The 24590-nt window shown below is 44.8% G+C and overlaps 1 protein-coding gene and 1 pseudogene across 1 annotated transcript in view; both read left to right on the top strand.

Annotated features, from left to right (window-relative positions):
• CAPN8 (calpain 8) overlaps positions 1-24590 on the top strand; it is a 75096-nt gene that overhangs the window by 5455 nt on the left and 45051 nt on the right. Inside the window, exon 2 of the mRNA XM_025398115.1 lies at positions 6496-6565. Coding sequence (XP_025253900.1) covers positions 6496-6565 — 70 coding nt within the window. The remainder of the gene's footprint in view (positions 1-6495; positions 6566-24590) is intronic.
• On the top strand, positions 16572-16997 carry LOC112632440 (annotated as a pseudogene).

Raw genomic sequence — 24590 nt, forward strand, 5'->3', positions numbered from 1 at the left:
TTTTTTTTTTTTTTTTTTTTTTTTTTTTAAGGCAGAGTCTCACTCTGTTGCCCAGGCTGGACTGCAGTGGCGCGATCTCAGCTCACTGCAACCTCTGCCTGCCGGATTCAAGTGATTCTCATGTCCCAGCCTCCCAAGTAGCTGGGACCACAGACTCCCACCACAACATTTGGCTAATTTTTTTGTATTTTTAGTAGAGATTGGGTTTTGCCATGTTGGCCAGGTTGGTTTCAAACTCCTGGTCTCAAGTGATCCACCTGCTTCGGCCTCCCAAAGTGTTGGGATTACAGGTGTGAGCTACTGCGCCCAGCCCCTTTGCCTATTTTTAATTGTGTCATTTGCTTTTTTGTTTCATTGCTGCTTTTGAGGGTGATTTTGTACTTCTTCAGTGTTGGGGGCTTTAAGTCAGCTGACTAAATGTGACTCCTATGATCCTGGTTCCCACACAGACGTTAACTTCTACCGGCCTTTGGGGGAAAGGAGATGAGATGTGCTGAACGTATATGTACACATGTTTTTGTCCTTTCAATAATAAAATAAAGCTTGATACTTAGATGTTTTCTGAAATCATACCATTTGACATCTTGTCACTGCTGGGTGTTTCTGCCTGTTCATAAGCAACTGGGCAAAGATTTGCTTGGGCTCTTGTCCCAAGGGATTCAGGACAAGTTTGCCCAGAGGAAGGGCTCAAGGTCAAGCATGGGTTCTCAGGATGAGCTTTTGGTTATTCACAATCCTGAGACTATTTAGCGTTGGGCAAGAACAAGCCTATCACAAACGGCATGGTTGGCTATGCGAGATCAGGGGGTGTTCTTAGCAGGCAGATTTTTGCCTCCTTATTTTCTGACTTCCCCTCTGTGCTTGGTCAATGACCAGCCCAGGTCCTGTGGTTTGAGGAATGCCCAGCATGAGTGGGACCTGGTGCAGTGCAGTCAATGATATTCTTCCCTGAAGTGTCCACTTTTTGGCAATTAAGTGGTTTATTGATCTTAAGGAGAAATACAGCAAGACAGCAATGAAGTGATGTCAGCTGCATAGTAAGGACCCAGTTCAAGAGAAATGTCAAAGGGATGAATTGTGGGGAGGTTAGGATAAGGATGAGTGTGAGAGGCCTCAGCTTGGAGCCACTCTTTCTTCAGCTGCTATGTCTTGGATTAGTGAATCTGGAGTTTTCAGTTTAGCCATGATTTATTGCGTGCTGGCTGTGTTCAGATGCTGGAGAGGAGGCTTTGTGGAGCTTTGGCTCATCAGGGAGAGACATATGGACAGCTGGCAGGCTGCAGAGTGGTTAAGAGCATGAGCTTGTGCATCAGGTAGATCAGGTTTCTGGTCCCCTCTGTGCCATTTGCTAGCTGAGGAACCATGGAGAAGTTACTAATCACCCCAAGACTCAGTTTCCTCATCCATAAAATAGGGATAATAATATTACCCACTTCACTGTTTTTTGGGAGGCTTGAATGAGGAAATCTAGCTACTATTACAAGACAGAATATCCAGAGGGTGAAATAAGTAGAAATATGAACAAAATGCATGGGAGTTCAGGGGAAGAAGCAGTTAAATTTGACAGTGAAATTGGGGCAGGTTAATTACTGGAGACATTTGAGTTGGGATTGTTGGAAGAGAATCACGAGAGAGACTGAAGAGAAGGCGCAGGTGTGGGCAGAGGCACTGGGTTGTGGCAGTGCATCGGGAGCAAGTGTATTCAGAGGAAGGTGGGAGTCCATTGTGATGGGAGGAGAGTCATAATCACTCACTGTGGGAAACTGACAGACAAAGCTGGAAACATCCAGTGGGGCCAGATCACAGAGAGACGGAAGTTCTGGGTCAAGCAATGTGGCTCTCCTTGAAGGTGATGATGATGAAGATGGCAGCATCTCTGGGGGTTCTAAAAACCAGAGCTCCTAAAGTGCAAACCAAAGCTATCAGACATGGGTAATGCTCTAGGAGAGCAGTGTGGCCAAGTAGTCAGCATCACTGAGACAGTGTGGATTTCAGTCACTTACTGCCTTGGATTCTTAACTGATATCTGTATTTCCTTAGGCCTGGTCATCAGAGGCTGATCCTAGGTTAGAGTAATTTGTATTTATGGAGTGTTTTGAAATCTTCTCTTGAGTAATAGAAAATAGTATTACTAAAAAGACACGGTTGTTATTAGGAAAGATTAAAAAAGGGTTCCAAGTGTGGGTAGGTGTGAGGCTGCCCCTTTACAGAATTCTGCCTCTTTAAAACTTCTCTGACTGCCAATTACTTTGTATCTCTGATCTGTGCTTCAACAGCAACTTAGGAATGGAGAGAAGACTTGGGGTAAGTTCTTTGGGCATCGTAGTGAGATGGAATCTCCTTGCAAAGCTGGGGATTTTCTTTTTCTTTTTTGAGACAGAATTTCACTCTGTCACCCAGGCTGGAGTGTGGTGGCGCAATCGTGGCTCACTGCAACCTCTGCCTCCTGGTTTCAAACAATTCTTATGCCTCAACCTCCTGAGTAGCTGGGATTACAGGTGCACACCACCATGCCCAGCTAGTTTTTGCATTTTTATTTGTAGAGACAGGATTTCACCATGTTGACCGGGCTGGTCTCAAACTCCCGATCTCAAGTGATCAGCTCACCTTGACCTCCCAAAGTGCTGGGATTACAGGCATGAGCCACCATGCCCAGCCCAAAGCTGGGGACTTTCTGTGGTCCCTGAAAGATTCATGCAACATATTAGTCATGACATTTCTTGGTGTGTGTGTATGTGTTTTTCTGAGGTGGGGATATTTTTGAATTATACTGAGTACCACATAGTAAAATGGACATTCTATCTACCTACAAACCACTTAGCACCATTCTGTATATTTCACTTTCAGTTGTCTGTAGCCTTTGCCAATCACTCTGTCTTCCAACCCAAACTCAATATTTTAATAGAACTTGGGAAGCTTATTAGATATGAATCTAATGAAATTCTATCTCATGAGCACTGTGACACAAGTAATTGAAGATACAGCTCAGGGAGTTATTTTGGAAGCATCAGCATATTCTGCGGTTAATAGTTGAAGCCATGGGGTTGAATGATGTCACCGAGCAAAAATACTTAGGGGTGTTACTGCTGTGTGAAATGGGATAATCTCAGAGGGTTCAGGACCAAGAGTCAGGGGTTCCTTGGTACTTAGGGGCAAGCACAGTGGAGGAATGCATGAAAGAGACTGAGAAGAAATGCTCAGAGAGGCGAGGAGAAAATCAAGCGTGAGTAAGGGTATGGAAGTCAAGGGAGCAGAACTTTCAGAGAGGAATAGCCAATGGTACCAAATCCAAAGCGAGGTTAGTTATTGGTGACATGGGTGAGAGGAGTTTCATGAAGCTATGGATGTAGAAGTCAGATTTCAGGAGACTGACAGATGAATGGAGAATGAAGAACAGGAACCTATTTATCTATTTATTTTTTGAGACAGAGTCTCACTCTGTTGCCCAGGCTAAAGTGCAGTAGTGCAATCTCGGCTCACTGCAACCTCTGCCTCCCAGGTTCAAGTGATTCTCTTGCTTCAGCCTCCTGAGTAGCTGGGACTACAGGCGCCCACTACCATGCCTGGCTAATTTTTGTGTTTTTAGTAGAGACAGGGTTTTGCCCTGTTGGCCAGGCTGGTCTGGAACCCCTGACCTCAGGTGATCCACCTGCTTTGGCCTCTCAAAGTGCTGGGATTACAGGCATGAGCCACCACGCCCAGCCAAGAACCTATTTTAAGAGAGTTTTTAAGAAAAGGGATTCTTCCAAACCTCTATAGAGTGTGCTGTCTTTTCTTCCCTCTTGACAATACAGCCTTTTCCTTCTTTTGTTTTTAAAACAACATTAAAATTAAAAATTTTTTTCTCTTTCTTTTTACTTATTACTCTTTCAGATCTCTCTGCCTTTTATTTGCCAGAAAATGACCGCCTGGAGACTGGGAGCTCTTGAGCACCCGGGGTGAACATTTGCAGCTACAGACTTTTAGAACACCCAGATTGGCTGGTGCCACCTTTCTCTTTAAGTTGCTACCAGAGATTGCAAAAGACTGAAAGCGAATGAATAAACAAAAAACTAAAGGTCCATTACTAGAGAACTTTTATTTACAAATAAATAAATAGAAACAAAATAAGCAAGCTAAATAACGTGTGGTACTTTTAATGAAGTTACAAAGCTCTCTATGTCCTAAGAAAGATGCATGTACAAGACATATATGATAAAAATGTGTGTATGTATATAGACGTGCTTTTATATCAGAAGACAGTTTCTGGAGGGACACTTAAGAAACGTTACCAGTGCGGACTCTGGGGTGGAAGGGATTGTGTGTTTTACACCATTATTTACTGTTGGGGATTTTCTCATGTTCATGTGCTAATTTTTCAAAGAAAAACAGGTAAATAAATTTTTGTTGTTGTTGTTGTTTTTGAGACGGAGTTTCACTCTTGTTGCCCAGGCTGGAGTGCAATGGTGTGATATTGGCTTACTGCAACCTCTGCCTCCTGGATTCTCCTGCCTCAGCCTCCTGAGTAGCTGGGATTATAGGGGCGCACCACCACGCCCGTCTAATTTTTGTATTTTTAGTAGAGACCAGGTTTTACCATGTTGTCTAGGATGGTCTCGAACTCCTGACCTCGGGTGATCCGCCCGCCTCGGCCTCCCAAAGTGCTGGGGATACAGGCATAAGCCACTGCACCCGGCATAAATTTTTTTAATACTTGAAAAAAAAAAAAAGTCAGCCCAGAGGAACTGTTTCTGCCATTTCAGCAGGAGCCGTCACCTTATAGAGGCTATGGGGCTGCCACCTGGAAGGCTCCACCTCCCACAACAGAATCCCAGAATCCCTGTTGCCAGCTCCATCCAGACCCCAAGCGTCTGCCCTCAGCCCACCTCCTGCTTCCCGGTCCTTTTTGATCTGCCCTTTCTTCACCTCTATGAAGTAAGAACGAAATGATTCTCTCTGTGGCCAGACAGTCTTTGATGTAGTGCAGCCCAGGATGCCTCTGAGTAAATGTAGGCTGACTTCCGTTTTGTCCGTTGAGGTCCTGTCCTTTTCCCCTAGCAGTTTGCCTGGTGAACAGGTAGACCCATCTCTTCTTTAGGAACCAGTACGTAGACTGCTCCTGCATCCTACCTTTCTAACGGACAGGCATCATCTCCCACCCACTAAATCTTGCAGCCATCATCCCTGTTGGGCCCTTCTCATTTTTCTCTCTTTGTGTTTTTTCTCCTTTTGTGGATATAGCCTACATTCTATTATTATGCACTAGCCTTTTTTCTCTGACTTTTTCATAATGTCAATCTTGGTTTCCTATATACACCACAAGCACCTTGAGGCCAAGAACTACGTGGTTTATTTCTTTTCTTTCTGCATTTCACCATGTTTCCCTCTTTCCCCTGCCTGCCATGGTTCAAAGGGTACTGGATACAAAATGGGCACTCAAAAAATCCTTGCTGGGTAAACAAAGAAAGGATGACTAAAGCCTGTGTCATTGTGCCCCAACAGAGCACCAGGGCCATGAGACTGCTTGTAGGCAGATGCCAGTTGAGATAGGTGAGTGGAGGAAGTGCAGGTCAGGTGTCTGAATGTATCAGAGATGAGTTCTCTTCTCAGGATACATGGTACTTCTGACACCTCAGTGTGACCATCAGCACATGGGGTCATTATCATTTAGTCAAGACTTTAACGAGTGCCCACAGGGTGCATAGCAATGTGCTAAATATGCTTCTAATCTTCTCTTTATGTAAATAGGGGTGTTTTCTGAATAGGTGATATCATTTTTCATCACATATTATCTCAGCCTTTGCCTTTCTCCTACCTCCGTGTTCCTCACCACCTTTTCACACCCACACACCCACACCACACATATAGTATTAAAACACTAGTTCTATCTGGGTGCTGTGGCTCATGCCTGTAATCCCAGCACTTTGGGAAGCCGAGGCAGACGGATCACTTGAAGTCAGGAGTTCAAACCAGCCTGCCTATAATGGTGAAATCCCGTCTCTACTAAAAATACAAAAAACCAAAAAACAAACAAACAAACAAACAAAAAAACATTAGCCGGGTGTGGTGGCATGTGCCTGTAATCCCAGCTATGTGGTAGGCTGAGGCAGGAGAATCACTTGAATCCGGGAGGCGGAGGTTGCAGTGAGCCGAGATCATGCCACTGCCCTCTAGCCTGTGCAACAACGCGAGATGCTGTCTCAAAAATAAAAGAAAGTAAAATAAAATAGAATAAAATAAAATAAATAAAAAGTAAACAAAAAATGAAAACACTAGTTCTAGCAGGGTCTCTGGACTCCAGCTCCGGCTCTGTTCACCCCCGGCTATGTGACTGTGGGCAGGGCTCGTCTCCTCTCTGGGCTTCCAAGTCCTCAGCAATAAAACAATGTGATGGGCAGTAGACGATCTCCTGGGTTTCTTCCCGCTGTGCACTCTGGGACTCTGATGTTCCTTTCGCCAGGCTGCCACCGTCACCGAGCACCTTGTGACTTGTGTTTTGTTCCAAATTGCTTTCAGGAGTTGTGTCCCAGCCCTCAGTTTATCATTGGTGGAGCCACGCGCACAGACATTTGTCAGGGCGGTCTAGGTGAGTAATCGGGGAGAGTCTTATTTGTTTTGGGAGAGGGTGGGTGTGTATGTGTCATGAGTAAACATCAGATGAAGCGGTGAGACTTCACTGAGTGAATTAGGTACCTGATGTGTCTGTCTGGGTTTGTGCTTTTTGAGACTACATCCTTCACTGTGGGTCCAAATGCTGGAACTACCTCTTGGCTCCCCCTAATGAGAGATTTTGCCAGCTCATTTAACCACTTTAATGCTAGAGCAAGGAGCCAGGATTACAGGCGTAGAGTACATATCTGTGCTATACCGTGTTTTTGTTGTAGTTACCTTTAAGTAGACATAACTTGTCCTATGGAATGACGGGCTGTCATAATAAGTGCTTTTATAATTAGTAGGAAAACAAGAATCTTATTTTTCTAGCCAGGCATTCTTTCATAGGCCTGGGATCCTGCAATCAAAAACCTTCATTTCTGACCTTATCATGTTCCTTTTAAATTGGGGGCAGTTGAGTTTAAGACATAATTTCATTTAGTTTTGTAAGTTCTAGCCTCCATTGTCAGAAACCGAGGCTCTCCTTGGTAGCAGACGAGCTTTATTGATCTCATAAGCCCTCCTGATACTAAGGCCTCACAGATGGGAGTTTCTGTGTTGAATTGGACAATCCTTACATTTTATGGGCAACATGGCTCTGAATTGAATTTGAGGGGCTTCCAAACCACCATCCAGTGACAGCTGCAAAATACAGAACTGGAAATGAAGGCAGAAAAGAAACAAATGCTGCTCACTGAAAATCGGCAACACAAACAGAAACCTCAGCATCACATGGATCCCATAACCACCCCCCCTTTATTTTTTTCAGGAGGTTTTCTCTTTTTTCTTATTCTTATTGTAACCAGGAAAGCCCTTTCTCTTCAACCTGCTGGAAATGTTCATGATTTTGAAAATCACAAGGCGTTTTATTTTAAATGCTTCCAATGTTCTCTTCTTTAATGAATATAGCAAATACACCTTAGAAAGAGCTCACAGAGCGTGACATCAAGCAGCGGGAATGATTCGGGGTGCCACATGCGAGCGCGTGCCCGGTTCCCTGAAAACCACAGCCTCCATTTCCCGAGCTTTTGTGTGAGGGCTCACAGAGGGGTAGCGTTCTGACCTTTTCTTGTTCTGGGTAAGTGTGGTGCCTTTTTACTTCCAGCTCCATGTTTAACCTAATTATGCCTGTGTCTCAGGGACACACAACTTCGAGTGCGCCCCAAACAGCTCCTTGTTGGAGAAGTGTTAACTGTGGGAAAGGTATTTAATAAGTACCTTTTCCTTGATGGGCTTGGATGGATTTTTCTTTGAATAGTTTTAAGCAAGGAGAAGTGAGGGTTTCCAAAAAGCGGCCTGAGCGTTACCATGGTGAGTGCGTGCTGCCAATGGAGACGGAGGCTGGAAGCACAGGAAATGAACCCAACCAGCTCTCCGAATCCAGCTCACATCAGAACAAATGGGGCAGCCTCTGTGGGTGGCTGCCCCGGGGAGCCCAGCCACTGCGGTGGTTTTTAATGAACAGAGCGGAAAGGGGCTAGGGAGTCCAACCTCCTGAAAGGAGCCCGGTGCAGACTGAGCCTCTGCCAGTAGAAAAGAAGATTCACAGCGCCAAGGCTATAACCCAGAGCATCAGGGTGGGGAGCTAGGGGCTGAGTTGCAACAGCCTCTGTGGCCTGAGGGATCTGAGTCAGGGCTGGTCCTGAACAGTGGGTAAATTGTGAGAGATTAAGAGGAGAGATTTCCCACGTGACATACTGTGTGTATTCCCAAAGAACAAGGGAGCAGCACACAGCACTTGTTGAATTGGGGCCTGATACGCATTAACGTTTGTTAAATGTTCTGTTGGCTTTTTGGAGCACAACACAGCACAGTGTAATCTGCTCTAAGGGTTTCTTAAAAAAATGTTTATATATATATAAATAATAAATAAATAAAAAAAATATAAATAAATGTATACATTCATATATATTCATATATTTATATATGTGTGTGTATATATATATATATTTTTTTTTTGAGACAAGGCCTGGCTCTGTCTCCCAGGCTGGAGTGCAGTGGCCCGGTCTCGGCTCACTGCAACCTCCTTCTCCTGGGCTCAAGTGATCCTCCCACCTCAGCCTCCTGAGCAGCTGGGACAACAGGCATGCACCACCACACCCAGCTAATTTTTTTGTATTTTTTGTACAGACAGGGTTTTGCCGTGTTGTCCAGGCTGGGGTTTTTTTTAAAGCAGTTTATTTGTATGATGAAAATGATGTCTTTTTCATAGAGTTCTGTGTTATTATTTCATCATTATTTTGAATACACACAATATAAAAATTAAAGCAACTGAAAAGCACCCAGTGAAGTCTGTTTCCCAACTGTCTCCAGTGACTCCATTGCTCACTGCCTTGCAGCCACTCAAAAAATTTCCTCCGTGTTTCTTTATGCAAATTCAAGCAAATCTAAGTACATATTCTAAATATCCCTTTCTTGTATTGAAGGCAGCACACTATCAACACTGTTTGGCACCTTGCCATTATTTGGTGTTATTTCACTTAATAAAGTATTTGGGAGATCTTTCCACACCAGTCTATAAAGAACTTGGTTCTCTGTGAACCATTCCAAGGGTTGCACTCCGTCATGAGTGTGCACTGTGGTGGATTTATCCTGTCTCCAAAGGATGGACATTTGAGTTATTTTCTCTCTTGCATTCGTATAGAACACGTGGCAGTGGATCTCCTTGTTTGCACTTCATATTGGGTGTGTCAGGCTATTTGCCAGCAGGTCCAAAGTCTGGCTGCTTCTGTCAGGGTGGGCTATATGTTGTCCCTTCCTCCCTACTGTCCTTGCTAAGCCAGATTTTCATCCTAAATGTGTGAGTCTCTTGGCTACCATCAGATCTTATGCTTACATAGAGCCCAGGAGCTGGCTTCCTTGAAGACATATTTTAGGAAAATAAAGATTGAGGAAGCTGAATGCCAAGGATACAATTGTTTCAAGTGATTTTTTCCTGTAGAATATGACTTTTCTTTGGGCAGCTCAGTCCCCGAAGGAGGACAGTATGATTTTACCTCCACTTAAATAATTAAATGACTAATCCTTTGTTGAAACAGCCCTCAAATGAAAGCCCTCTCACAACACTCAGGCCTCCTGGCACACTGAGAAGGAGAGTTCTTCTTCAAAGTTGCTGTTCCTGGCAATCCCAGCCTTTCCTTGCTCCATCTTCTCAGTGGAGCCTGTTCTCACCATGTCTAGCAAGGGCCACCCACACTCAGTGTCTTACTGGAGTGCGAGGCAGACTCAGGGCTGCCCCATGTGGTGATGGAGTAAGCTGTAAGTGTGTGGTCCCCTGTGGGTCATGTCTGTGGGTGCTTTTTCCAGTGGATGCTCAAGGGTGCACATCACTCAGGAAACTGCAGGGACCCAGCCAGTCCCTCCACTGCTCGTTCCATCACAGTCTCTCTCCCTTGCATTTCGGCCTATGCACATTTCAGAGCATCTCCAGACCTCTGTGGCCACTGAAATAGGCTTTGTCCTGTGAATATAGTACCCATTTCTGGCTTTGTGCAACGCCTTGTAAGTCATACCCATATATCAACTAGAACTCCTTTGGTCACTGGCTTTCAAAGTCCAACCCAACTATTAATAGCTTAAGGAAAAGGAGAATTTACCAGCTTATCCAACTAGATCATGGAAGGGGAATGGCATTGTTGGCCTCGAAGCCTGGTTCCAGGGATCTAAATGTTCCTGGCACACTCTCTGCCCATCTCTCTTCTCTGTTGATGTCTACAGGTTGGCTTCATTCTCTTCCATGGCAGACAGGACCTATCTGGCAGGAAACAGGACCACTAATGATTCCAGACTTTCTCTCAGTATAATCGTAAACCTGCTTTGGTTTTACTGATCTCAGAAAAGGACTGTGATGTTATGGTTTGGGTCTTCTGCCACTCCTTGAGCCAGTTACTGCAGCCAGGGCAGTGAGGTGCCATATGGTTAGCCCAGCCTGGATCAGGGGCCCATTCTTGTTGTTGGGAGCCTCTTGTGACTGGGAACCTTCTCTAAAACCACAGGGAGAACTATCCAAAAGAAGGGGCATGGCCATGGCTCTGGGCAGACAGAATAAGGCAGGTACACCCCAACATGTAAATGGAGGGGGATCCCAGGTCTGGTCCAGCCTGCACTCTTCCTCTCCAAGGCCACCTCTTCCCTCTGAGCCCCATGGCCCTGGCATCTTTCCCCCTCTCCTAAATCCATCATTCTGCAATGCTCCTGGAAATGTCTTTACCAAGGGCCCCTCCTCTCTCTCTTGATCTACCACTAGCAGCATCTAATTCAGTATGCACAGGTAGTCTTCTTGTTGCACCTCTGCCCTCCCCATCTCAGATATCACAGCTGTAAAGTGCGGATATAATCAAAGCCAGCTGGTCAGGTGGCTGTGATAGGTAGAGAGTTGACACTTGGTTCCTTGTCCTCTAGGAAATGGGGGCTCCCATGGGTGGAGGGGGATGTTAATAACCCTGGGAGTCCTGACTGTGTGCTCCATGAGACTGTCTTACACATCGATATATCCATGGTGCCTGGTGCCTAGCAGGGCTCCATAAATGTCTGTTGCACTTTTGATCTGTTGGTGTAAACCCTCTGCCTGTCATCGTTATTAAATCATTTGAAAACACAGATAGCCTAAATCCAAGGATTTTTGTATTTTTCATTTTCCTTTGCCAGTATCACTCTTGACAATCAGGCTGGATCGGGCATTTAGAATAAAAATTCCATCCTGAGGTTGCCTATGTGTCTCTATTTTCAAAATATTTCAGAGTTTCATACAAACCAGCTTGTCTGCATGTCTGTCCCCAGCTTGCTGACACTGCTGGGTGGGTACATTAAGGGGGTTGGAAGTGCTGGCTGATCCTTGACAGTGGAAGGATGTCCTGGGAACAGGTCATGAAGGAGACTGTCCCCAGCCTGTGATGGTGGCTGTGGATAAAGGAACACAGTGCTCATTGCATCCTGGGGACCTCAGCAGAACTCTCAGAGTAAGCCTGTCTCTCACAGGCTCAGCAGTAACTGCTAACTCTACCTGCCATGCAAGCTCCATCCAGTTCTTACCTGAGTGCATCCACAGGTAGGGAAACACTAAGGCATGGTATCATTTGTGGCTATGGTTGTGAAAATGCAACAGGACTTGAATCGTCTTTATGTGTAACTAGGCCCAGAGGCCACATGAGCAATGCTACATATAAAAGTAGAAGAACTTGGTCTCTAAAAACTGAAATTTGATGCTTGCTGCTTTCAGGAATGGGGAGCAAGAGACTTTCTTCTTTCCTAAATGAGGACCAGAGACTTCCAGAATGTAGAAAGAAATTAGAGTGCTTTTTGAGTAACACATTGCTAATAGGTTTATCCAAACTTTGAATCTAGTGGGTGGTTTATTTTCCACTGGGATTCATGAGTGAGATGAGCTTTGCCTTAAGGGTTTGGTAAGTGCCGGGGTTTCTTTCTCTGTCTCCTGCCTTACCCATCTATTTTTCACTCTGTCTTATATTGCGTGTGTTTGTGCTTGTGTGTGTTTTTCTCTTCTAACCCCCTTTTCTCTATTGACCTGATTTTTCTCTTCACCTCTATGAAATGGATGTCTTTTTCATTTTTGTTGCATTTATTGAGTAGAGTTTTATATTCTGTATTTCTGTTTTGTAAAAAGAATGACTGGACCTTTTCATATGTCTCTAAAGGCAAACAAGGAACCAACAGCAACAACCTAAATCCAGTTGCCTTCTCTTCTGCATCCTGCACATTGATTTTCCTCTGTGAGTCCACGCTTCCCCACAGAGCCAGGCCTGGACTCCTGGAACAGGGGCCTGGCATGCACATCTCTAGTCAGTAATTGGGAGTAGTGTCAGCATCTTTAAGATCACTTTCCTGGACACCTTTTGATCTGTAGCATCCTTCGAGGACTGTGGCAAAGTAAATCAATTCACTAGGACTGAGCAGATACTTTTAATGAGCAATCAGGGAAGCCTCAGGGAACGTAAAGGGCCAAATCTACTCATTGATTCTGGAGAGCACAGGGTCAGGCCTCCAGCAGGTGGGAAAAACTGCAGATGACAGCTCCATGCGATCCAGGGGGCTTAACTGATTCAGAGGAAGTTCACTTTGCTACCCGCGGTGGTTCCCTTTCTCCGCGGCACATCTTTTCCCTCCATCTTGGGTCCTGGTGCTCATCCCCCTCTGGTTTTGTTACACTAACACCACTCTCCTTTCTACTCTGAACAAAGGGTCCAGGACAACTCCTTCCACTTTAATGAGAGTTTGAGGTCGTGGATTACAGGAGGATTTGCACATTGCACGTTATTTCAGGAGCACGAAAGAATTCTGCTTTGCGTAGAGAGTTCCACAAACCTTCACTAACTTAGCTCCTTGCAGTATTACTGCAGGAGATGAAGTACAGTCATGGAAATCAGGGGTAATTTTCATATCACATGACAGTTGCTGCAAATATCCAAAACCCCACGTCTGCTCACTGCCATTTCATAATTATGTTGTCTATCAGGCCCCTCTCCAAATCTTTTGTTCAAGACATTAGTAGAAAAGCATAGCATTATTATACTTTTTAATAAACATATTTTGATAACTTTCAGTATAATTGTTTTTATGGCCCTATTTTTAGTCTGAAGCATTTGCCAAAGAGGTCCTTCCTGTAAACCAAAAAGTGACCGCAGCAAGTCTCAATCAATTTGAGGTTTTATTTTGCTAAGGTTGAGGACACATCTGGGAAAAAGAAACACAAGTCACAGTAGGATCTGTGACCTGTTCTTTTTCCAAAGAGCGTTTTGGGAACTTCAACATTTAAAGAGGAAAGAGCAAGCAGGAGGGAAGAAAAAAAAGGAGAAGGTAGGCAATGAGGCAAGTGGTTACATTCTTGTGAGGCTCTGATTAGTGCTCAGTGAATCTACATTTTACATGTGAAAAGAAGTGGGTAGAGGAAAAGTCATTTATGCATTTTTCTTGTGTTCAGTAAATCTGCATTTTACATAGGATAAAGCAAGCCTGTGAAATTACAACTATCTGTTTGGGAAGAAAAGAAAGGTAGTTTTTGGGCAACTTAATTCCCAAGTTTAAATTTTCCTTTACCATAATGAGTTTGGGGTCCCAAGATTCCACTTTTCTTTCACAACGCACAGGAAAGGTTAAGAATCTTGCCTTACAGGCATGCTGGGCTCCTTCTGCCTGGGGAGACTTCTTTTTGCCAGAAGAGAATTTTGTCAGTGTTCTCCAGTTTCACCTACTCAGAGGTGACCTGACTATTCCTCACTTTGTAAGAAAAGTGCAAAATTGCCAATGAGCCTGAGTCTCCAGGAAGACACCTTCTGAACCTTATGAGAGGTGGCAGGTGGTCCCAGGCCAGGAGATGCTCTCTGAGCTCCAGCTCAGCTGGGCCGCCTGAGGTTTGGGTCTGAAAATCAAGTCTCAGAGTGTTGCTGATTCCTACTGAGAGGGTTGCTTGTTAAAATGAATCTGTTCTGCATTCTAGGGGATAATTATTTTAACACCTTTCACAGACCCCAGTGGTAGGACTTGACTTCACACCTACCAGCTCTGCTCTCTGCCTGTGCCTTCAGTTTTGCAGACATCATCCCAGGGCCGAAGGACAATTTCTCTGTCACAGACTGGCCGTGAGTCTTGGGTTTCTTCAGCTCTCTCTGACTTATTAGGGTTACCCTGCTGCCCCGCCTCAGCCATTAGTTCCAGCACTTGTGGATGGTTCTTAAAGGGGACAACTAAAAGAGATCTGAAGACAATGCAGTTGATTAAGCATCAGTAATGCAATGTTCCAGTCCCCAAGGCTCAAGGGAGCCTATGCGTGCTCTCTTGGGGATGTGGTTGAAGAGAAAAAGGTGGAGGCAGGCTGGTGCAGAAGTAGGAAGCGTGAGGTTACAGGCTGTGTTTAGGCCTCTGTCACATTCAGGACAGCTCTGGGCATTTACTGGAAGCCCTGGCAGCAGCATCTGGCACTGACTGGGAGACGTACACCCTCAGTTCTTCAGTAGGCTGGCTCCCGCCATCCAAGGAATAGAGCAGGATGCTCCCAGAAAAGGCTGATCCTTCTGGAAGCAAATCCATACCACCTGCTCAAGGGAGAAAGGACAGGTGACGCCCTTCTAAGAGGCCATGAACCTGAGGAATGGAAACAAGTCCCATCTAACAAGTCCTTTGCAGACACTGTTCTCTCTCTAGTGCTTTCTCTTGGCCCTATGGTTGCTGTGTCACCTCCCTCTTGTTGTCTCAGCTGTTCTTGCTGCTTCGGGCTGGGCAATCCCTCGCCAGCTGGCAGAAGTGGATTGGGTCTTCCCTGTACAGAGTGCAGTCTATTTTCCCCACAGTACTCCCATAGTCGCCTTATAAATTTACAGGTGGCATTTCTTGCTGGCTTAGGGAATGGGATGAAGCCACTCCATACCTTGACCCAAACCTGCTCCTTGAAAGTGGAGCACTTTGGTTTACCCTCTCCCTTCTGCTCTGGGAGGCCTCTTTGTGCCTCCCTCAGGGGTCCCATAGGGTAGCTAAGCACCCCTGGGATGTGTTCTCTGGCTTCATGACCCAGTACCTGGTTACTTTGGTCTGCATTCTTGTTCAACCTTGGTCCCTGATGCTCTGCCACCTGAGACCCCAGCCTTCCGCTCTATAGTGGGAGAGAGACCTGGGGATCCCTCCCCAGTTGCATCTGGAGCCCCTTCTGTACACGTGTTCAGGACTCAAAAACTGTGTTTCTCCATCATTTAACAGGACAATGCCTGGAGTGGTCCCCCCATCCCCTTCAGACTTGGCTTAGGCTCGTATTTCCTCAAATTCCATTTGCTCTGACTTGTTTTGCATGCCAGCTTGGGAGCAGTGTCTCCTTCCTCTGCTGGATCCTGGGTATCCAGAGTTGGAGGGTGTGATGGTTAATACTGAGTGTCAACTTGATTGGATTGAAGGATACAAAGTATTGTTCCTGGGTGTGTCTGTGAGGGTGTTGCCAAAGGAGATTAACATTTGAGTCAGTGGACTGGGAGAGGCAGACCCACCCTCATTCTGGGTGGGCACCATCTGATCAGCTGACAGCGTGGCCAGGATAAAAGCAGGCCGAGGAATGTGGAAGGACAGGGCTTGCCGAGTCTTCCCAACTTCATCTTTCTCCTGCGCTGGATGCTTCCTGCCCTTGAACATCGGACTCCAAATTCTTCAGCTTTTGAACTCTTGGACTTACACCAGTGGTTTGCCAGGGGCTCTTGGGCCTTTGACTACAGACTGAAGGCTGCACTGTTGGCTTCCCTGCTTTTGGGGTTTGGGGACTTGGACGGGCTTCCTGGCTCCGCAGCTTGCAGACAGCTTATTGTGGAACTTCATCTTGTGACCATGTGAGCCAATACTCCTTAATAAACTCCCTTTCATATATATATCTATCCTATTAGTCCTGTCCCTGTAGAGAACCTTGACTAATATAGACAGATCTAGGGAAGGATTAACTCTGGGGGCCACAACTCCGATGCCTACAGAGGCCACATAAATGAGTAAAACAGGCCAGGAGGAGGTAACAAGAGAGAGCAGTGGGGACTGTGGCAAACCAGAGAGCATGCACTGTGTGAGGAGGAAGCCACGAGCGAGGAGGAGGAACCACGAGCGAGGAAGTCACCTCACTCTAGCTGGATGTCACCACGCAGGAGCTGGGAGACCTTCCCAGACTGCCCTGCATTTCCTAGCGCTCCCCTAGAAACTCTCACTCCCCTCACCCTGCTCTGGTTTCTTTACAGGATTTACCACCACCTGCCACATGCGTTTATGTATTGTTTGCCATTCTCACTAGTATGTATACTCCATAACATCAAGGATTTTATTTTTCCCCACTGTTGTATCCTTAGGGCCTGGAATACTTGGCACAGAGTGAATGCTCAGTAAACATTTGTAGAATAAGTAGAGAGAGAAATTTTCGCCAGATTTTGCAGTTTTTCTAAGAAATCAGAAATCTAGGAAATTCCATCATGGTGTACTATGGTCAGGGCCAGAAAGTGCAGAAGGCTGTGACAGAGCCCATCGATCTCATCTTCAGATTCTTACAAAATAGATCCCAGATTCAGGTATGGCTCTATGAGCAAGTGAATATCTGGATAGAAGGCTGTATCACTGGTTTTGATGAGTATATGAACTTTGTATTAGTTGATGCAGAAGAGATTTATTCTAAAACAAAGTTAAGAAAACAACTGGGTTGGATCATGCTAAAAGGAGATAATATTACTCAGCTACACAGTGTCTCCAACTAGAAATGATCAATGAAGTGAGAAATTGTTGAGAAGGATATAGTTTGTTTTTAGGTGTCCTTTGTCCAATATGAACATTTATTCATATTGTTTTGATTACCCTTTTGTTATTACAAGATGACAATAAGTACTGTGGGATTGTTTGTATTAAATTTTTTTTTTTTTTAAAAAGGAAATCAGAAGTCTAGATTTTCTAGAAATCTAGAAATCACTACGCTGGCCAGGACTGTATGCGCTGGACAGACTAGATCTGCAAGCAGGTTAGGACAGGTTTATCGCCTTCAGTCTACATCAAGTCCCTATTGGGCCTGAATTATGGTGCGGACCCTGGGGACTTTCTACATTCCAGTCAGCTTTCACCTGTGATCTGCATTGAGCTACTGCAAGCTGTCCTCACTTTGGTGTTTGGAGAAACTCTGTGCTTCTGTAGATTGTGTTCCAGGTTTCTGTGCAGTCAGAAGGCTTTCTCTGCAGTTGCCCTGCCCACCAGCCTGGCCAGGGTCCCCTCTACTACTCCCTTTAAGAGTTTTGCTTCCTTCCTATTTCCTTTCACATATTTTTGCTCTTCAGCATTGTACTCAGGATATTTTCCCAGCCTCAAAATATCTTGTTTTCTGCTCACATCACCCCACTGGGTTCCTTGGCATTTTAACATTTGAGGGCAGTTCATCTCATCTCAGTATATTTGAGCCTGGAAGACCACTCTCATCTTGCTAGGAGATGCCATTATCTCTGTTTAATATTCGATGCAATTTAAAGATCTCTGTACATTTGGAAACCTCAGGATACCTAGCCCGGAGTTGGAACTGCCGTGCCACTTAGGATCATTTTTGGAGGCGACGTTTGACAGTGTGTTAAGACTGTCCCCAGCAATAACGACAACGTGCCATTTTTGTATCTCATCATGTGTATTTCAGCCATGGCTGGAGCTAACAATTCCATCTCAGTGCTCATCTTTTCATTTCTTTCCCTGTTACACCTGACTTCTAGCATTTTTGTCTTATTTTTGAAACCAAAGAGCATTATAATTAAACTCAGTAAGCAAGCTGCTTTCCCTTGAAACAGGCTCTGAGATGTATTTACATAAGCCTCAAATATATTTACTCAGTGGGTTTTCTCCCCCTCTGGTGAATCAATTCCATTTTTTAATTTACTAAGAAAAATTTTTCCCTCTAAGCAGCATTAAAGGTTTGATTTAAAGCTGGAGGTGAGGCAGAAAGTCCTGAAGCTGTTTCATGCCATTCAGTCTTATTCCTTCCACAATCACAGAAACAAGATGGATGAGAATTGGCTTGGTGGGCTTCATAAGCAACTAGGAGGAGCTCTGAAATAATCTGAACAAGCTTCTTCAGCTGTGAAGAGTTTGCTTGCTTTTTTTTGCCTTTCCCTCTCCACTGAAAACTTAGAAGGTAAGGCAAAAATGGCTTCTGATTCAAAGATGACCCACCAGCCTTTCCTGTTCTTTCCTCTGTTTTGAAGTACATTAACTCTCTGGGGTGCTCTGTAGCTCCTGGAAGCCAAAGACCCCCCCTGGCCCAGAATTGTCCTCGGCCAAAGGTAGTGATGTGTGATAGCTGCCCTCCCTGTGGAGCTGGCCCCCACGCTGCTATCAGGTCTGACATCAGGTCTGAGAGGCCCCTTCTGGGTCGTCATGGGAACCAGGAGTGGAGGTGCCGGGAAACCTTTGGGGGGCAGCAGAAGTGGATTCTTTAGTGTGCCTTATTATATGTAGCATGACTCCAAAGAGTTATTTTGAGGCTATAAAAAATATAGTTGCCATAAATGAGTCATGTTACCATTGTTCAGAATAACACCAGTACTTTGGGGGCTAATCTTTGAAACTCTTTGTTTCAGAAAAATACCAGACTTGGGGCTAATCTTTGAAACTCTTAGTGACTTTCTTCCCTGGGTGACCCCAATACCCCACCATCTGCTGAAAACACAGCACTTGGGCCCTTTTGAGTTTTCTGGGCATCTGTTATGCCCAGGATTGGTGTTCTCTATAATCTTGCTTCTAGAACACTGGTAACTTGCTATCATCCACTCTAAAAGGAGGATGATGTTCTAGTAAGGTGTGCTAGGTTCTTAATTTACAAGTACAGTAGGAGGTGGGCTCACGGTGTTGAATGGTGGTGGATTGAAGTACTGTCGGTTGGTTGTGGATGCTTACAGGAGTGAGGAAACATGTGGTTTATCTGACATACTCATTTGTCAGAATCAGGAAGAACTTTCACAGCCCAGTTACTCATTTAAATATTTGTCAAGTGTCTTCTTCATGCCAGGAAACATCAGAGAACAAATAGGCACTCTTTCCTCTTCTGGGAAAGAGGGCGGAGAAGAGGGTTCCAGGCTGCAGGAAGGAGATGAATAAAGGTCCTTTGGCTAGGAAGTGCATAGCACTGGGGCAGGGGACTTGCGAAGTAGTGGTAGGACTGGGGCAAACATGGAGCAGTCAGTGCAAAGGCTGAGAGTGGAGAGGGGGGCAGTGGCCAGATCACGCAGGGCTCCAGCACTGTGTGAAGAATTCTGGACTTTATTCCTAAGGGCAATGGGGAATATGGAAGATTTTAGAGCAGGGCTGTTTATAGCCAGATTTGCTGCAGTGTGGAGAGTGCAGACACCAGAAAGAGACAATTGCAAGATAGGAAACCTTCATTATTTGCAGATAACTGATATTGGAAAGGGACCACTGAAAGTAAAATGGGGGCCCATATTTCTTAGTAAACAGTTTTTTTTTTTAATAAAAGGTTTGATTAGTATTTTACTTTGAAAAAAATACAAACAAATATAAAAAATTTTCATGTGACTTCATATTTCGTGATACTTATGTAATAATTGCAGCTTTGTGCTAGCTCTTAGAACAAGGAATGAATCAGTTATTGACTTTTTGGAGGGAGAACTCATGCTGAAAAGATGACAAGACATCAGGATACAACACTTTTCACTTCCCGATTGAGTTTTGAGGAAGAATCATGAAAACTTTCAAAGATTTCATTAGTTTCTCTAAGGCCCTCCTTCAGTACTTTGACACTCAAACCATTCCCTTTTCAAGGACCAGTCCTGCCTTGAACCTCAGTACTTTTCCTTCCTCAGCTGCAACCGCTTTAACTCTGCCAACTTCTTCTTGGTCAGTGGCACTGAAGCAGATCTCCAGTATCACTTTCATCGACTTCATGAAATCCAGCAATTTGAGCAGAATGTTCAGTGTCACTTTGCAACCACCTTGCATTGTATCTGCATGTGAGGTGGGCATGGTTGGTAGTTCTAGTGTGTCTAGTGTTAGGTGGGGAGGGATGGTTGGGTGAAAACTCATGAATATTTTCACATCATGACAATTTTGCTTCTTTTTGCAACCTCCTAATTACTGCTCCTGGATAATGACTATTTGGAGAAAGAGGGTCCCTTATAGTCTTACTGGGAGTGGAGGCAATGGCAGTAATGTTAGGGAGGAGGATAGGATTTGAGAGCTATTTAGGAATAAAATCAAAAGCACTTGGGAAGCAATTGAATACGAATGGAGTGAAGAAAAGGAATCAGAATGGCTCCTGGGCTTCAGCAACTGACAAACTAGTGATTCTGATGCCTGAGACAGGACACCTGGGCAGGAAGGCAGGTGGTGGGAGTGAGATAGTAGTCCTACATCCTATACCAAACACAGGGGTGGATACGGAAGGACACCAGCAACTTCCTGGTATCATTTCAGTTTTTGTTTTCCTATAGGCAGTAGACGCTCAATAAACATTTGCTGATTCACTTGTTTGGGTTCCCTGGTATTTGTGTTAATTGTATGTTGGGTGATAACAGTGAATAATAAGGAGGTTTATTGAGGGCTTTCTATGTGGCAGGCACTCAGCTAGGCACCTTGTGTATCTTATCATTTTTATCTTTATAACAACTCTAGGAGTCAGGCTGTTTTATGTTATTGCAATGTAAGGAGATGCTATTTCATGAGGTAAGTCAGAGGGTGAACCAAATGCTAGCAAAGGATGGGGAGAGAGGGTGGTTGGTGGCAATTGGAAAGTGAGGATGAAAAAGGGCTGATGAGAAGCTATGTGTAGGTTTACAGGAGGAGGGACTGTTCCTGAAATTTCTTTTTTCTCTTGTACAGAGGTCTAGGGCATTTATTTCAAATGATGTGAATGTATTTACTTCAACTTCCACGTGGCACTGCAAGATTTGGGAAGGCAGAAAACTCATCATCTTGCTAGAACTAGTCCTGGCTCTGACACTGTCTGGCCTTCGGGATCCCTTGAGCTCAGAGCCTCAGCTTTACTTGTCTGGCAAATGGTCATTAAATAGCCACTTTGTCTTGTGCAAAGCACAGGCAGATTCAAATACAGGAAGTGTTAAAGGAAAAACTTTAGACAAAATAAAAGTGACAGGGTTTATTCAAGCAAAGAAGGATTCGTGATTTGGGCAGCCCTGAAAACCAGAAGAGGTTCAGAGAGCTCCGCGCAGCAGCGTGGGCTTTTAGAGGCTGAATATGGAAGTAAGAGAAATACAACACATTTGATTGATTACATGGAAAGACTGGTTTTAGGGATTAGTTGGTGGTTTCTGATTGGTAAAGTCTCTAGTTTCATTTTACTGTTTGCATCGGGCTTTGGCTTGCTTAGGTAAAAACTTAAAGTGGTTTAGCTGCCCCAGTCTAATGGCTTCCCAATTAAAATGATTGTAACAGAAGCCACTCTCCTTGTGCAATACACTGATGAGGGTGTGGCTTATGTGATTTCAACTCTTGGAGGGTAAAAGGCTGAGCCTATAGTACATTTTTTTTCTCATGTGCACTTTCTAGGAACTTACCCTGTCCAAAAGCCATCTGATTAATCTACTTTATTTTATTTATTTATTTATTTTTTGAGACAGAGTCTTTCTCTGTGACCCAGGTTGGAGTGCAGGGGCACTATCTCCGCTCACTGCAACCTCTGCTCTCTGGGTTCAAACAATTCTCCTGCCTTAGCCTCCTGAGTAGCTGGGATTACAGGTGCGGGCCACCACGTCCAGCTAATTTTTGTAGAGATGGGGTTTCACTATGTTGGCCAGGCTGGTCTCAAATTCCTGACCTCAGGTGATCCACCTGCCTTGGCCTCCCAAAGTGTTGGGATTACAGGCGTGAGCCACCTCACCTGGTCGGATTAACCTACTTTAATTCTACATTAGCAGGATTTATTGTGGGCAACTTCCAGATGTGCAAAGTCCATTAGGCTGAAGTACATTTGCAGGTTCAAAGAAGGTGCAGAGAACAGTGCTTTAAACCTGATCAGAGCAGGCAGGTGGTAACGGGGTGAATGGATTAGGACAGAGTAGGGCCCCAGCATAGCGACTCATGTTTTTAATTGTGCATGTGAGCTTCTGCCTGAGATTGTTTCCTTTGGTTCTACGTTGTTTGTTTGAGGGAGAGTAGGGACCACAGAGCCTGGGGTGTCAGCAGAAGGCCCTGCCTACAATTCCCGGAGGCACTGAAGGTCCTGTTTTGTCCTGAATACGGAAAGGCCAGGGAATTGTTCCTTATCAGCAAACAAGCAGTTGCTTATTGGAAGAGATTGTACTCAGTCTGGGAGAGAGAAGCTGGCTTACCCTTGGGGGAATATTAATCAAGATACTCCAGAGGCGCTCTAAAAATATCATACCTGCTGTTACATATACACTCATGTGTATCTTTGATATCTTTTATGTCATGATGTCCTCGCTAGCCAACTGGAGACTACACACACACACACACACACACACACACACACACACACACACACCCGCCATAGTCTTCCCTCTGTATCTGTGGCGTACTGGTTCCAGGATCCCCATGAATACCAAAATCCACAGATGCTCAAGTCCCTGATATAAATGATGTAATATTTGCATATAGCCCATGCATATCCTCCCATATACTTTAAATCACCTCTGGATTACTTATAATACTTAATACAGTGTAAATGTTATATAAATAGTTGTTATATGGTATCATTTAGGGAATCATGACAAGAAAAAGTCTGTACATGTTCAGTACAGACAAACCATCCATTTTTTTCAAATATTTTCAGCCTGTAGTTGGTTGAACCCATGGATATGGAACCCATGAATATGGAACCCATGGATACAGAAGGTCAACTGGAGATATATACAGATATCCCTAAACATTTTTCTTGTTACAAATACGCCCTTTTTGCTCAGTATCAGATGATCTTGTACAATAAACTATGAGGTCCAAACTCATTTTACAGATTAGAAAACTGAGAATCCTAGGAGTCAAGTGATTGCTGCTGGTCACTCAACAGATAAGTAAGGGGCCGGGGCTTCAAACACAGGCTTTCCGAGTCCAAAACCTGTGCTATTTCTACTCTTCTAAGTTTGTAGCGTTCTCAAGGGCAGAGACAGTGTCCTTTAGGTCTCTCTTGTCCCAGTGTCCTGCAGATGGCCCCACACATGGTGATGCTTGGTAAGCACTGGTGAGTGATGATGGCATACAGGAGCTACCCCTTAAGCCTGAAGGGAGAGGACCTCCAGGAGGGTTGGAGGTTGGTGCAAGATAGGGGAGATTTACTAAGAGATTCTAAGAAGATGGGAACTTAAACAGAGGATCCTGCTCAGGATGCTCAGGAGTAGGAACATGGCTGACTCATTGACTCCCCAGTCCCATGTGCCACCTGGCCAGCCTGCCCAGGTGCTGCTGCTGGATGGTGATAGGAATCAGGGGAGCAGGTGACAGGAGCAAACAGGAGTACCTGAGGATGCTAAGAGGCCATGGCAGAGCTGGAGCCATCTGTGCTCCAGGGCTAGGCTGGGGAAGAGGGCAGAGGTGGAGTGTGGCTACAGATAGTGCTAGGGCTACAGGGCGGGGGCACAGGAGACCCAGTTGAGCTGGTGTCCGCCAAGTTCAGAAAAGTCTAGGTTCACCTCTGGTCACAGTGGGTAAGGGTTGGCATCTGTATCATTTGGAGGGAATGAAGAATGGTATAATTACATGGCTTCAGGGAAGTCAAAAGGTCAGTCTCTCAAATCCAGGTAGACCTGAGTCTAATCATGATACACATGGAGTCTTCAGAGAGGTGGGTGTCAGAAGGTGGGGGAGATGAGGCTCTACTTGAGGCATTGGGACCAAGCTTGAGAAGCAAGTCAGAGCTTTTCTTTGAATGTCAAAATTTGCTTTTAGCCAGAGAAGGCAGAAGTGAGAGAAAAAGGGGGGAAGCAGAAAGTGAGTCCCAGAAAGCTTTACTAGTGACAGGTGATTTGAATTTTCAAATCACCTTTGACACAATTATACTGAGGTGAGTTCAGTCAGTAAGCATTTTATGCTGGGGTCTGTTAGAACCACTATGCCCACTGTGCCTCCAGGCAACTTCCAAGTCTAGCCAGAGAGATGGGAATTGTCAATGAAGCAAATAGAGATAAAAGTCAATGTGTGGGTCGACTCTGGGCACACTGCCTATGAATTAGCCCTGCTCCACAAGGAGTGGTTTTAAAAAAAGTCAGTGTGTGTGTGTGTGTTTTAAGGTAGTCAAAATGGCATGAATTAAACGCCAAGGGCTTCCAAAGGCATGTTCACCAAGTCGGGGAAGGGAGGCTCTGTGACTGCTTCGTGGTAATGTACAGAGCTGAAATAGCTCCCTGTGTATAAAAACATTTAGAGCAGCCTTCTGTGGAAGAGTAGGCTAAGGATGCCTCAGCTGTGATAAAATATTGAAGATGGATTTTTAAAAAACAAGCATATATTAGCAGGGTCAAAATCTTTACATTACACTCAGATGT

The sequence above is a fragment of the Theropithecus gelada genome, chromosome 1, assembly GCF_003255815.1.
Source record: "Theropithecus gelada isolate Dixy chromosome 1, Tgel_1.0, whole genome shotgun sequence".
In the NCBI taxonomy this organism is placed as follows: Eukaryota; Metazoa; Chordata; class Mammalia; order Primates; family Cercopithecidae; genus Theropithecus; species Theropithecus gelada.